Raw genomic sequence first — 13443 nt, 5'->3', positions numbered from 1 at the left:
CCCACCCACCCCTCAAGGGTGCACTCCAGGCCCGTGGGTCTCACGGGCTCTAAGTGCTCGTCAAGCGCCTGGGTGTCGGTAGAGCAGTGGACCACGGTCCTGTGCCGAGTGGGCACAGAGGAGACCAGGCTGATGGGGGCAGTGCACAATATGGCGCGGGTGGCCCTGAGGATGACAGCCCCCATGCCCCTCTTGGTTCCCAGCAGAGGGGAGTTCCCAGAGGGAAGTGGGGGATGCATGGCACAGAGGGTGCCAAGAGGAGGTCACCCATAAACAATGATGGGGCTTGGGCCCAGAGGGGACCCACCCCATCTTGAGCCCTCTGTAAAATTTTTAAAATGTGGGAAATAAGTTTTTAAAGAAGCGGGGATGTCATTGCAGCCCCTGAGGAGAGATGAGTGGGCAGGTCCTCTAGGGGCCCAAGGTCGTGGTAGATTCTCGGCCCCTTAGATTCACTCCAGTTACTGTGTTCTTGGGGACTCTCCCACCCACACCTTGCTTCTGGCCAGTGGAGGAGGACATGGGGATCAGCACCCAGTGTGGGTTGTGGGGTCTCCTAACCCTGCATAGAGGCCCCAGGCTGTCCTGGGGAAGAGGCCCTGCAGCCAGGGTGGGCAGGGCCTCTGGGGCTGCCCTGCCTAGGGATCTCTAGCTAGGCCCAGGGCTACAATCTGGGGAAGGGAGAGCTGGAGAAACTGCTGGCCCTGTAGCCTGCATGGAGCTCACAGGGTCCAGAGCAGAACCTAGCCTTGGGGAGCACCCCTTGGGCTTCACCAGCAGGCCCTGGGCTCTCACTGCATCCTGTGGATATGTGGGTACCCTCCCTGGGATAGTAGAGCTGCTCAGTAGCTGGTTGCACTTGGCTGAGTGTGGGAGCTGGAGGGGGCTTCCTGGAGGAGGTGGGGCCCTGCCATGATTCAGGCAAGTGGGAGAGGGGTTGTGCACGGGAATGCTTCACCCCTGAAGAGGATGGTGGCCACAGTGGGGTTTGGGATCTGTGGAGATTGGGGCAGTTGACTGGCTCTTGGACTTGTTAGTGTCAGAATTACCTAGAGGCCTGGTTGAAACAGGTTGCTGCCCCTTTCCCCCAGACTTTCTGTTGGTCTGGAGAGGAGCTTAAGCACATACACTTTTATTTTGCAGGTAGATTTTTTTTTTTTTGAGATAAAGTCACTTAACATAAAATTCAACATTTTAATAACTTTAAAATGTACAGTTTAGTGGGTTTTAGTATATTCATGCCAGCTAGTTTACCCCTATTTAATTTTAGAGCATTTTCATCATCCAGAATGAAACCCTGTACCCATTAACAGTCACTTCCCTTTTCCCCTGTCCCCCACCCATGTGCCACCATTTAGTCTACTTCTGTCTCTGCGGACTTGCCTCATGGGCACTCATGTAAGTGGAAGCACACAGTAAGTGCCCTGTGATGAGCTTTTACTGAGCATGGTGTTTGCAAGGTTCACCCACGCTGTAGTCTGTATTCGTGGGCTGCCGATGCTGCTGGTCCAAAGGCACTGAGAGCAGCGACGGGGCAGGCACTTCGTATGTGATATCGGGGCTGCAGGAGAGAGTGTTCTGGGACCTGGGGCACCAGCTTCAAATCCCAAGTAGCATCTCTCCTGGGATGTGAACAGAGGTGCTCTATGACTTCCCAGAAGGAGGGCTCCCAACTTTAGCCATCAGGGCACATGCAGAAGATAACATTTGTTCTGTTTGGACCTTAAGAAAAGAGGGTTGTCATCATGTTGTTAATTGCCAACACAACATACCCCTTTTATGTCCACTGCACAGTCCCTGCACCAGCCCCCAGACAACCCTTCCTTTACGTCACCCATATCCCCACAAGTGCTTAACCTGGGTGCCTGGTTGCAGGTTAAAAAGCTGATGACTGCTCATAGACCTGCACAAGGTCTGCCACCAGGTGCCTATGGTCCGTGGTCCATGGTCCATGGTCCCTGGCCCAGCCTGTGGACAAGGACCGACCATCCCCTCAGGAGTGCCAGTCAGAGGCGGCCCTCCCTCCGCATGGGTATCCAGAAGCCTATAGGGAAAGCCCCAGCATCCACAGTTCTCTAGTACTTTCCCTTCCCTTGCTCCTTCTCTTCCCTCTTGCCTGGGGCTCCTACATCTGCCAACTCCCCTCCTGCCTTTGTCCTTTGCCCACGTCACCCTGCTTGCCTGACTCCCCCACTGAGTCAGGGACTGCCATCCCGAGGAGGTTTGCAAGGGGTACCTGTGCTACCTTGTCCTCACAGTCCAGGAGAGGAGCAGTGGTAAGGGGACTTCCCCACTAGGACAGGGTCACCTTTTATTTTTGAGATTTAATTGACAAATAACATTAGTTTCAGGTAGACAGCTGAATAATACTTAGACACTTGTACATTGTCCTAGTTAACGTCCATCACCACACAGTCACACACTGTTTTTCTTGTGATGGCAACTTTTAAGCTCTACTGTCAAACTTTGAAATGTAGAATACAATATTGTATGTATAATAATACTGTATAATACAACACAGTATTATATTTTCCTGATTCTTCTGCCACCAGAGTTCCCTCTTCTGAGACACTCTTCATACCCCCCACCCCCCCGCCCAAGGTCCAGCATGCCAGGACTTAAGGCCAATTGGCCCCAGAGCTGACCCAGCCTCTCCCTTCAGAAAAGAGCACAAAGCAGGGTAGAAAATCAAAGGCAAGCCCTGAATGTCCATGCAGGTGAGGAAATACTGGGTTGGCCAAAGTGGTTTTTTCCATAAGAAGGCTCTAGTAGTGCTTAGTTGTCCTTAAACTTCACTCAAAAAAATTTTGTTAGATTGTATTGTGATAGCTGTCATATCAGCATGCATTTTTTTAAAATACCAAAATTGGTGAATTTCTGTGTATTCATTTTAATATTGAAGATGAAAGAAAACATTTTCAGCATATTATGCTTTACTATTTCAAGAAAGGTAAAAACGCAACTAAAATGCAAAAAAAAAAAAAAGATTTGTGCAGTGTATAGATAAGGGGCTGTGACTGATTGAATGTGTCAGAAGTGGTTTGCAAAGTTTCGTGCTGGAGATTTCTCTCTGGATGATGCTCCACGGTCGGGTGGACCAGTTGAGGTTGATGGTGATTGGTGGTGATCAAATGGAGACATTGATTGAGAACAATCAATGTTATAGCATGAGGGAGATAGCCGACATACTCAGAATATCCAACTCAAGCACAGGAAATCATTTGCACCCCTTGGTTACGTGGATCACTGTGATGTTTGGGTTCCACATAAGTTAAGCAAAAAAACACCTTCTTGACAGTTATTTCCACATGAGATTGTCTACAAAAACATTCCATTTTTAAAACAAATCTGGATGGGCCATGAAAAGTGGATACTTTATAATAACGTGGAGCAGAAGACTTCGTGGGGCAAGCAAAGTGAACCACACCAGCAGCCACACCAAAGGCTGGTTTTCATCCAAGAAGGCCATGGTGTGGATATAGTGGGATTGGAAGGGAGTCCTCTATTACGAGCTGCTTCTGGGAAACCAAACTATTAATTCCAACAAGTACTCCCAATTAGACCAACTGAAAGCAGCACTTGATGAATGCATACCATATTTTTTGGACTATGAGATGCACTCTCCCAAATTTGGGAGGAAAATGCGGGGGGGGGGGGGGCGTCTTAACAGGCGGAATGTAGCCTATCTGGCTCGCCGGTGGGGCAGGGGGAGGGTGCGGTGGAGTGGGTTATTTTTTCCTATTTTGCTCCTCTAAAACCTAGGTGTGTCTTATGGTCCAGTGTGCCTTATACTCTGAAAAATACGGTAATTTTCCATCAGGATAACGAAAGACCGCATATTTTTTTGATGACCAGGCAAAAACTGTTAACAGGTTGGCTGGGAAAGTTCTCATTTATCTGCTATATTCACCAGACATTGCACCTTTGGATTTCCATCTATTTCCCTCTTTACAAATTCTCTTAATGGAAAAAATGTTGATTCCCTGGAAGACAGGCACCTGGAACAGTTCTTTGCTCAAAAAGATAGAAAGGTTTGGGAAGATGTAATTATGAAGTTGCCTGAAAGGTGGCAGAAGGTAGTGGAACAAAACAGTGAATTCGTTGTTCAATAAAGTTATTGGTGAAAATAAAAAATGTATCTTTTAGTTTTACTTTAAAACCAAACAAACTTTTTGGCCAACCCAATAGAACATTGTTAGCTCTTGGGAACCCCCATCCTCCCCATCACAACCCCTCTGTCCAAAGGGCATTGCTCTCCTGACATGTGAAAATCACTGACCACAAACTGAACTGCTTAAAATGACACTATTTCACAGTTTCGAGGATCAGGAGTCAAGTCTCAGCAGGGTTCTCACAGGCCACAGTCGGGGCTCATCTGAGCTGTGCTGGGGAAGGCCGGGCTCACGTGGTGGTTGGCAGCCTTCAGCTGCCTTCCTGCGCTCAGCAGAGGCCTCCATGCGGCAGCCCACAGCAGGGCAGCTTGCATGTTCAAGGCCAGCAAGGGAGAGGTTTTTTCTTTTCTCAGCTCCATAGACAATACTGTTTCGCACACAGTCAACGCATTTACCACTTTCTTCGTTACTCATTCCCTCTTGCATCTCAGTCTTCTCCCTAGGGTCACTTTCTGCCTCAAGTACATTCTTAGTAGAGTCAGGATTGGGTGAGGCCAGTGAGGCAGCAGGGGCCCAAAACTGGAAAGATGTGCAGGGGCCGCAGTCTGGATAATTTATTCTGACCTGTTTTTAAGATCATTAATTCTACGATTGTGTTTTATTCCTTACACTTATCCATTGAATTTTAGTTTTTGATGACTATATTCTTCATTTCTAAAAGTTCTTTTTCATGTGTTATGTCACTTTTTATGTTTTATGGCTCCCTGGAGGTACTTAAAATCTCGTCTCTAATTTTGTAAACGTAGTAAGCATACATGTCATTGGACCTGACATCTTCAGTGCCTGACACATTTGTGAGTCCGTTCTGCTGACTCTTGTGTCTGCTGGCCTTCATTCCTGGTGCTTGACTTCCATGTGCTCAGTGAATTCGTCAGTTGTTGCCCTTTGTGGCCTATAATAAAGTGGCTTTATAGAGAAAGGATTTATTTGCCTCTGCCAAGTGCCTAAAAAGATTTTGGCGAGGGGATCACTCAGGTGATAAGAACTTGGGCTGGAAAGCTACAAAGTGTCCGTATGTGATTTCAGTTTCAATCTGAGTTATTTTAAAGATTTCATTTATTTTTTTAGAGAAGGAGGGAGGGAGAAAGAAAGAGGGAGAAAAACATTGACATGTGAGAGAAACAGCAATTGGTTGCCTCTCACACGCCCCCAGCTGGGGACCCAGCCTGCAACCCAGGCATGTGCCCTGACTGGGAATTGAACCAGTGACCTTTTGCTTCACAGGCTGGTGTTCAATGCACTGAGCCAGGGCTGGGACCCCAGCTTTATGGGCAAGAATCATCTATCAGGGCCCCGACTGATGTGGCTCAGTTGTTTGGGTGATGAAGTACAAAGAGAAAGGTCACTGGTGTGATTCCCAGTCCAGGAACATACCTGGGTTGAGGGTTCAGTCCCTGGTCAGGGTATGTGCAAGAGGCAATTGATCAATGTTTCTCTCTCCCATCGATGTTTCTCTCCCTCTTTCTCCTTCCCTTCCCATCTCTCTAAAAATAAATAAATAAAATCTTCAAAAAAAAAGAAAAAAGAAAAAAGGAGTCACCTAGTAGGCACATCGCCATATAGTGGCTCTTTTAACCCGTGAGCCCAAGAGGAAAAAAATCCCAGCCCAAGTAATTTCAATGCTGTGATCAGTTCTCTGAGTTCTCCCTTCACTTGGTTTTTGGCCTGAAAATTCCTTATGAGGTCTGTCCAGAAGGTATCCAGCCATGTAATAGGAAAAATAGAGACGTTTATTGAAGAAGATACAGGATATAAGATATTGTACATAGGACAATGACGCCTCAGTCCCCTTCAAAGTAGGCACCTTGGAACCTCACACAATTCTCTGAATTACCATCAGCTGCCCTGTTGTATTTTCCTGAATTTCATCAATGGTTTCATATCACTTCCCTTTCCAATGTGATTTTAGTTTGGGGAAAAGCCAAAAGTTGCAGGGCACCAAATCTGGGCTATAGTGGGGCTGTGTCACCTGGGTGATTTGGTGTTTCACCAAAAAACCCTGCACGAGACATGATGCATGAGTGGGCATGTTGTGTGATGAAGCTGCCAGTCACCAGTGCCCATAGCTGCGGCCTTCTGAATCTTCCACGTAGTTTCCCCAGAAGAATGTTTAAACTTAGTGCAAAATCTGATGCAGATTCCTTGCTCTACTTGCTCACTTTGAATGCAACAGCCACACAGCGCACATACTCACTCAATGGCATCTCCTGCCCTCACTGACTAGTACAGTGAAGTCGTCATTGTTCACGGATGCGCATTCCAGTCCACTCTCCTTGGCTGCCGGGTTACATTGACGTCGTGCAAACTGTTCTCATTATAGTAATAATGGCTGGACTTTTTCCAGACAGACCTTATATATCTCGTTGGCCCTTTGATGCTTTTAAGAAGAGTTAAACCATTTTGTCCAGAATTTTTATTTATTTGTAAGTGGAACTGTAGCCCCTTTTCTCAGGTTGGAAATGGCAGCCCAGATCAGGCAAAGCCTTGGAGCAGTGACAGGGACCAGAGGCCTGAAGGACAATCTGGGTATATCTGGCAGAAAGGTCTCCCCACCCCCCAAAAAATAAAGATAAAAAATGGGCAAGAAATTTCAGTGTATGAGATGGACTGATGGTTTTCTCCAGGTCTAAAGAAGGAGGCCTTCTATGCGGTTAATCTGACAACACCGCAGTAGGCGGTGGGCAAAGGACACAAATGGGCAATTCACAAGGAGTAGCGATGGAGCCAACGATGTTTACCTTTACGAGCAATCAAATACACAGGTGGGAGCTAGCAACCGTGGAGAGCAGTGGAGGGGGTGCGGGCGCTTGTATCCTGCTGATGAGCCTGTAAGGAAGGCAATTTTGGTAATATTGTCAAAAAGCCATAGCAGCGGACATACCGTTACCCCAGAAATGCCACTATAAAACCCCCCCAAGTAAATAATGATGTTTGTAGAAACATAATTTGTAGAAATGTAGCTACAGATATTCAGGGCAAGGTTTTCTGCAAATTATTTGTGAACATGAAAAACATACTTACAAATGAGAAATCACTCCTACCCTCAACCACTTTCCTTCTCTGGGACCGTGTAAAGTTTGTTGACAATTGCCTTCTCTGTCCTTTTCGTCCCACGCCTGTGAGAACTGCTGCCCACACTTAGTGTGTATTGTTTCCAAGTTTCCTTGTAATGACTCTGTCAATACAAAAATGGATCTACAGTGTACGCGCTGACCTGCGGCGTGCTGTGCTGTGAACGTTGGCATTGCCCCGTCTGTGCTCAAGGGCTGACCTCATTCTCTGTCACGGCCCATTAGTGGTCTCTTATGGGACTCTACCGTAATTTATCGAACTTTTCTTCTGTTATTTCTCTGCTCTAGTAAGCAGTTCTGCAAAAAACATCCCTGTACGTAACGTGTGCGTGCATGCGTACCACTCTTTTCTGTAGAACATGTTCCCTGAAGCAGGACTGAAGAACTGAGTTGGCACTTTTTAAATGTAAAGGGTGAGACCAGTGGTGTGCTAGAGCCTGCTTACATTATCTTGTGTAAAATTTTCAGGAATTCTGAGAGCTGACTGTTAAACACAACCACTATTAAAAAATTGAATTATGTTATTTACAAATAAATAGGTCATGTTAAAAACAAAGCTAATAAATACTGAAAACTCATTACTGCCTAATTATGCTACTATACTTTACTGTTACCTGAGTTTACATCTCGTATCTGAACAATAGAAATACAATACAATAGCAACTACTATGCATCCCCTCCTAATTTCCCACTCACTGATCGCATAGATAGCTTGAAATTAGCCATGATGGCGATATTTAAACCATGGAAATTGTCAAACGCTACAAACCAGCCCCCTTCCCCTTTTTCCAGAGTGCTAGTTGCTAAATATTTGCTGGCCCACAACTGTATACAACTGAATTAAAGTTATATATTATGAAGAAGTTGTACATTAAGTTACACTTCCACCAGAAGAGTCTTACTGGATCTTGCTTTTAAAATATGTTTTCACGACAGGTATGTCATTAATGAGCATTTTAATTTGTATGGCTTTGTGTATCGCAAATGTCGGGGCCGTTGTGCACTGTGAATTACCTTGTTCCTGTGGCTAATTTTTCTATTGAGTTCACTGACTTCAAAAAGAAAAAGGCAGAGGAGAGTGAGAAAAAAGAAGTGGAGTTCTAGTGATAACAACCCTTTGCTGTTTGTGGCAGATCTTTTTCTCCAATTTTTAAAAAATTTGCTTAAAAAAAAAAGGGTTTTTTTCCCCTCCCCATACCAAGTACTTTTCTCTTTAGGTAGTCCGATGTGCCCACCTTTTCCAATGTCACTTTGGGGATACCATTTAAGAAAAATATCTCTAGATGTGCCTAGAACTACCTGGAAGGCTGACATTAAATGTTACCTTGTTACACTTCTGGGTGGGGCCATTTCTGCCAGTGTGTGTGTTTGTGGTCTGTGTGTGCGTGTGTCACACGTGTGCTCCTGAGTGTAAATTCCCACGTCCCCCATTTGTTCACACCTAGATTCCCCATGTGTCAGGTGGGAATTGGAGGAATCATGGGTGTGCTGAACCCACTGGGATACATAAGAAGGGACAGTAAGCGAAGTAGTTATTGCATTTCCCGAAGTTTCTACAATGATCATGATTGATTTTATGAGGAAAAAATTTTTAAAGAAACCTGTTCTGACTTCTGTCTCCTTAGAAATGTGGCTGTAGATAGGACTCTGGACCAGCTCCCTGGTCCACTACATAACTGAGTGCTGGGGCAGGACGTACCTCCTTCCGCCAGGTCCAGAGTCTGGCAAGTAGGGCTTTCACCCCAAGCATCCTGGATCCCCAAGGTCTCCAATACTCTTCTAGAGCCACTGTGCTGTTGTTCAGCTTGGTCTCTGGTAAGTCCTATCTGCACCGACAGGGGGCGCCATTCCTGATTTTCTTAAGAGCTGTACCCCGCTACCTGGCACCCTGCCCTCAGTTCTAGGGGAGTGCGGGACCAGGTCCCGAATACCTAGATCTGTGGAGTCACCCGAAGCGAGCAGCGCCGGGGAGGGACCGAGCCTCGTCAGCCAGGGCAAGCCTTATGACCCCCTACATTCTACCCCACTCCCGAGGGTCTGAAGCCTCGAGCGTGGGCCTCCAAGTGGCTGCAGCCAAGGGTGTGGTGGGTCGGGGTCTGAGTGATGCACTTGGCACCCGTTGCACCAAAACGCCACTGGCCACCGAGGGAAGGGCAACTTGAATCTCCCCTGGGCCACGCAGGGCGTCTAGCGGAAGTGGGCCGGGGGCGCGCCCGGATAATACTAGGGCGGGATGTGCAGCTCAGGCCCCTCCAGGCCCCCACCCTTCCTTTGGTGGGAGGGCAGCACTTCTCACCAATCCCTCCAGGACCCTTGCGCGCACGCCCCAGGGAACACATGCACACACGCGGCCGAGGCTTTTTTCCGGGGACTTTACTCAGACACTAGACCGTCGCAGGAAGGGAATGCTGGGGGTCCCGCCATCATTCACCCCTAGTTTAGTGATAGTTGGAGGTCAGGGCCAAAATCACGTGGCTCAGAAATTTGTCCAGCGAGGCCTGCAGGGAGGGGCTGAAGTCTCCGGGGTAGTGCTGGGCGAGGGTCACCAGCAGGCAGTGTCCCAGGAGCTGCGGAGGGACAGAGTGGTCCCCACCGAGGTCCATCTGTCTCTCCACACTCTTCCCTGGTGGGAGCGCCCCCCACCCCCGTTGAGAGGGTCCAGCCCTCACCTTGAAGTTGACAGGGTCCACTTGCAGCTTGTGCGCGTGCAGGTCCCTCAGAGCGTACAGGGCGTCAGGCAGGTCGTCCAGGTGGTCCACGGCCAGGGACAACGCGTCAGCCACCTTCTGGCCGTGGGCTTTGACCTGGGCGGAGCCAGGGCTCAGGTCCAGGTGGAGGAAGTAGGTCTTGGTGGAGGGGAAGGTCAGGAAGGTCCTTCGGGAGGAACAGCGAGTGAGGTGCTACCCCAGGTGGGGTAGGGGCTTGAGGAGGAGGAGGGCACCGTGAGGGGTGGGGGACCCGTTCCTGCGGCGGTCAGGAAGGCAGGTGATCCTAGAGGGCGCTAGGGCCTCTCCGCACCTCTCTAGGGCCTCCGTCGCGTAGATGCCCACGTTGTTACCCAGCTTTCTCCACAGCGCGCACAGTGCCTCCCTGTCGGCTGCGGACAGGACCATCTTGGAACCTCAGGCCCGCGGTGCGAGCTTAGCGTCAACTGTGCCCGCGCCAGTCGGCCTGCTGGTCCCCGCGGCCTCTAGGGGGAGCCACGTCGCAGCGTCTTGTCTCTAGGGGCCCGGGAGCATCCAATCCCCATCTGCTCTGACCTGGGACCTTCCCAATTGCGCTGGACTCCAAGGACCCAATTTTTGTAGTGTTTACTCTGTGGAAACCAATATTCAATACATATTATTAGGTAATACTAAATTTCGGCATGGATTTTGGCATTGCTGGTCAGCTTATTCTACCTCCTTCCCAAGTCTGACACCTACCTCCCTAGTCTATTTTCTAATTTATTATGTAAAATGAATATAAGTTGTTCTTCCGAACGTTGTTATGAGAATTAAATGGATGGGAAATGCTAAGTTCCTCGCTCTTAGCAGATGTTTCTTTCAGGACAGTGGACACTTGTTGCGTGCCTAGGGTATGTCATAATAACAGCTAATACCTATGTGGCACTTGCTCTGTGCCAGGCGCCACTCTTTTCGTGGTGGTGGTGGCAGTGAAACTCCTATATCATAAAATGTGCCATCTTAGTCATTTTAAAGTCTACAACTCAGGCCCTGGCGGGTGTGGCTCAGTTGGTTGGGCATCCTGCAAAGGGAAAGGGTGCGGGTGGGATTCCGGGTCAGGGCACATGACTGGGTTGCAGGTTCTGCCTCCAATCACCTGCAGATCAATGTTTCTCTCCCTCTGTTCCCTCTCTCTAAAAAATGGAGTGTACAACTTGGTGTCCTTAATTACGTTTACACTGTTGTGCGACTATTATCACTATTCAGTTCCAGAACTTTTCCATCATCCCAAAGAGAAACTCTACCCATTAGCAGTCATTCCATAGCCTTTCTCCTCTGGCCCCTGGCAACTACCAGTCTGCTCTCTGGCTCTGGATTTGCCTGTTCTGGACGCTTCGTGTAAGTAGAATCATGCAGTATATGGTCTTTTGTGTCTGGCCTCTTTCAGTCAGCAGATTTTCAAGGTTTGTACACCTTGTGTTAGGTATCAGTACTCCACTGGTTTCTATGGCTGAACGACATTCCACTGTATGGATGAGCTACATTTTGTTGGTTTCTTCATCAGTTGATGGACACTTGGGTTGTTCCCTCATTTTTCCTAATAAAATGAGGAAGACTGCCTCTTACTGAGAGCTCCGACTCTGCTGTGAGCTGTGCTGAAAGCATCACAAACTGAGGGGACCTGTAGTCTCATTTTCCAAGGACCACTCTTGAACCCAGGGGAGAAAGGACCCTGCTCTCCAGCTGGAAGCTTGGAGCTGGACAGCAGCCAGGACCTGACACCTCAAGGCCTCGCTCTGAGGCTGCAGCACTAGGGGCCTGCTCTGTGGGGAGGAAGCCCACTGGGGCACAGGCTCTTTGGCCCTAGCTCTCCTGCAGCACTGGGGTGAGTCAGAGGTGCCAGCCAGCAGTGGATGTTGAGCTGGTCCCCAAAACTGGGCTCCAAACCTGTAGTGGCTCCAAGATGCCAGTGTCTCCAGAGTGAGCCTCCTGGAGGTGGCCCCAGGTGAAAAGGGTGCCTCCAGGGAATTGCCTGGCATCTGCAATTTTATCTACACTCTGCGCGTGTTTGGGAGGCACTCGATGGAGAGGGGAGCATACAGTACAACTCTGAAAAAGTGTGACCCATCTGGCTTCCCCACTGTCCGACTCTGGGAGGAGCCCTTGGAGAGCTCAAGGTTACTAGGCTGGAGGCCCCCCAGCTCTGAATGTCAATGCCATAGAATGTAATGATGGAAAACGATTCCATTATTTAACTTGTGTTGAATACAAAACCTTGAGAATAAATTGTAGAAAGGGGAATGTAGGCAGCGAAGCACTCCAGCGTGAGGGGCGGGGGTTGCCCAGTGAATCCCAGGCAGTGACAGGACTGCAGCCCCTCCCTCCTCTGCCTTTTACCCCCTTCCCTGTCTTCGCCCGCTGCGGAGACGCCTCTGGCTCGAGGCAAGGAGAACCACCCCCACCCTTGGCACGTTCGGGCGCACAGAGAACCGAGGCCACGCAGGTTGCAGCCAACTCAGACTTTATTCAAGGATCAGGAAGTGCGGGTGCGCGGAGCGCAAAAGGGCCCCCGACCCTGGGCAGGGATAGCCGCGGCTCCAGCTTAACGGTATTTGGAGGTCAGCACGGTGCTCACGGAGGCCAAGAACTTGTCCAGGGAGGCATGGACGGCAGGGGTGAAGTCAGAGGGGTGGTGGCAGGCCAGAGTCACCAGCAGGCAGTGGCCCAGGAGCTGTGAAGAGAGGCCGGATCAGGGGGCTTTCTTTGGAGCGCGGCCTCCCGCGCTCCACCTCCTGGAACAACCCCCCGGAGCCCTCCGTCCACATCTCTGCCGCGCGGCCGCCGTGCTCACCTTGAAGTTGACGGGGTCCACACGCAGCTTGTAGGCGTGCAGGTCGCTCAGACCCGACAGGGCGCTGGGCAGGTCGTCCATGTGGCCCACGGCGACGGTCAGGGCGTCAGCCACCTTCTTGCCGTGGCCCTTGATCTGAGCGGAGTCGTGGGACATGTCGAAGTGAGGGAAGTAGGTCTTGGTGGTGGGGAAGCCCAGGAACATCCTGCGGGGAGAAGAGGGCGAGAGGCGGGCTTGAAGGTCGGGGTGGTGGGTCCAGAGCAGGGTCATGAGCCTTGGATTCAGATGAATCCGAGGCGCTGGCTGGCCTCTTCGGGCAGGTCCGCGGTCTAGACCCTGAGACCTTGGGGATGTGGGCGCCAGCCAGGCCGGAGCCGACCGAGGCGTTGCCGGCAGGCCAGGCCGTGGGCGGGTGTTGAGGCCCGGGGTCCAACAGGGAAAGGGAGGTCCTCACCTCTCCAGGGCCTCTGCCCCATAGTTGCCGGCCTGGCCGCCAACCTTATCCCAGGCGGTCTTGACGTTGCCTTTATCGGCGGCGGACAGCACCATGGTTAGTTCTTTCTGAGTCTGTGTAAGGACCAGAAGGGTGGCTGGCGGGGAGTGCGCGGAGCTTTTAAGCCCCGGGCGCAGGGGGCAGGCCCGCCGCGGCCACGCTCATTGGCTGGCTCGGAGCCGAGAAACCG

General features: G+C 50.0%; 2 protein-coding genes across 7 annotated transcripts; both read right to left on the bottom strand.

Annotated features, from left to right (window-relative positions):
- Positions 1-680: 680 nt before the first annotated feature.
- Positions 681-10571, bottom strand: HBQ1 (hemoglobin subunit theta 1). 6 transcript variants are annotated; one of them, XR_006654453.3, is made up of 5 exons: positions 10262-10571; positions 9913-10117; positions 7194-7347; positions 6911-6998; positions 681-1722 (listed from the first exon to the last, which is right to left on the bottom strand). XR_006654453.3 is itself a non-coding variant. In XM_045189669.3 (4 exons), the coding sequence occupies exons 1-3, from the start codon at positions 10354-10356 to the stop codon at positions 6942-6944; spliced, it is 357 nt and encodes a 118-aa protein (XP_045045604.1). In that variant the 5' UTR covers positions 10357-10554; the 3' UTR covers positions 681-1722; positions 6911-6941. The 6 variants fall into 6 exon arrangements, 4 of the variants coding, with proteins under 4 accessions (XP_045045604.1, XP_045045603.1, XP_045045602.1 ...); XR_006654454.3 differs by having other exon boundaries at positions 7214-7347; XM_045189669.3 differs by lacking the exon at positions 7194-7347 and having other exon boundaries at positions 10262-10554.
- A 1842-nt stretch (positions 10572-12413) lies between these two features.
- On the bottom strand, positions 12414-13374 carry LOC112298252 (hemoglobin subunit alpha). The gene is made up of 3 exons (XM_024553113.3): positions 13215-13374; positions 12761-12965; positions 12414-12640 (listed from the first exon to the last, which is right to left on the bottom strand). The coding sequence occupies exons 1-3, from the start codon at positions 13307-13309 to the stop codon at positions 12512-12514; spliced, it is 429 nt and encodes a 142-aa protein (XP_024408881.1). The 5' UTR covers positions 13310-13374; the 3' UTR covers positions 12414-12511.
- Between the last annotated feature and the right edge of the window lie 69 nt (positions 13375-13443).

Source organism: Desmodus rotundus, chromosome 1 (genome assembly GCF_022682495.2).
Source record: "Desmodus rotundus isolate HL8 chromosome 1, HLdesRot8A.1, whole genome shotgun sequence".
Taxonomy (NCBI): domain Eukaryota; kingdom Metazoa; phylum Chordata; class Mammalia; order Chiroptera; family Phyllostomidae; genus Desmodus; species Desmodus rotundus.
Note: the sequence above shows the minus strand (reverse complement) of the source record. Positions and strands in the feature narration are given on the sequence as shown.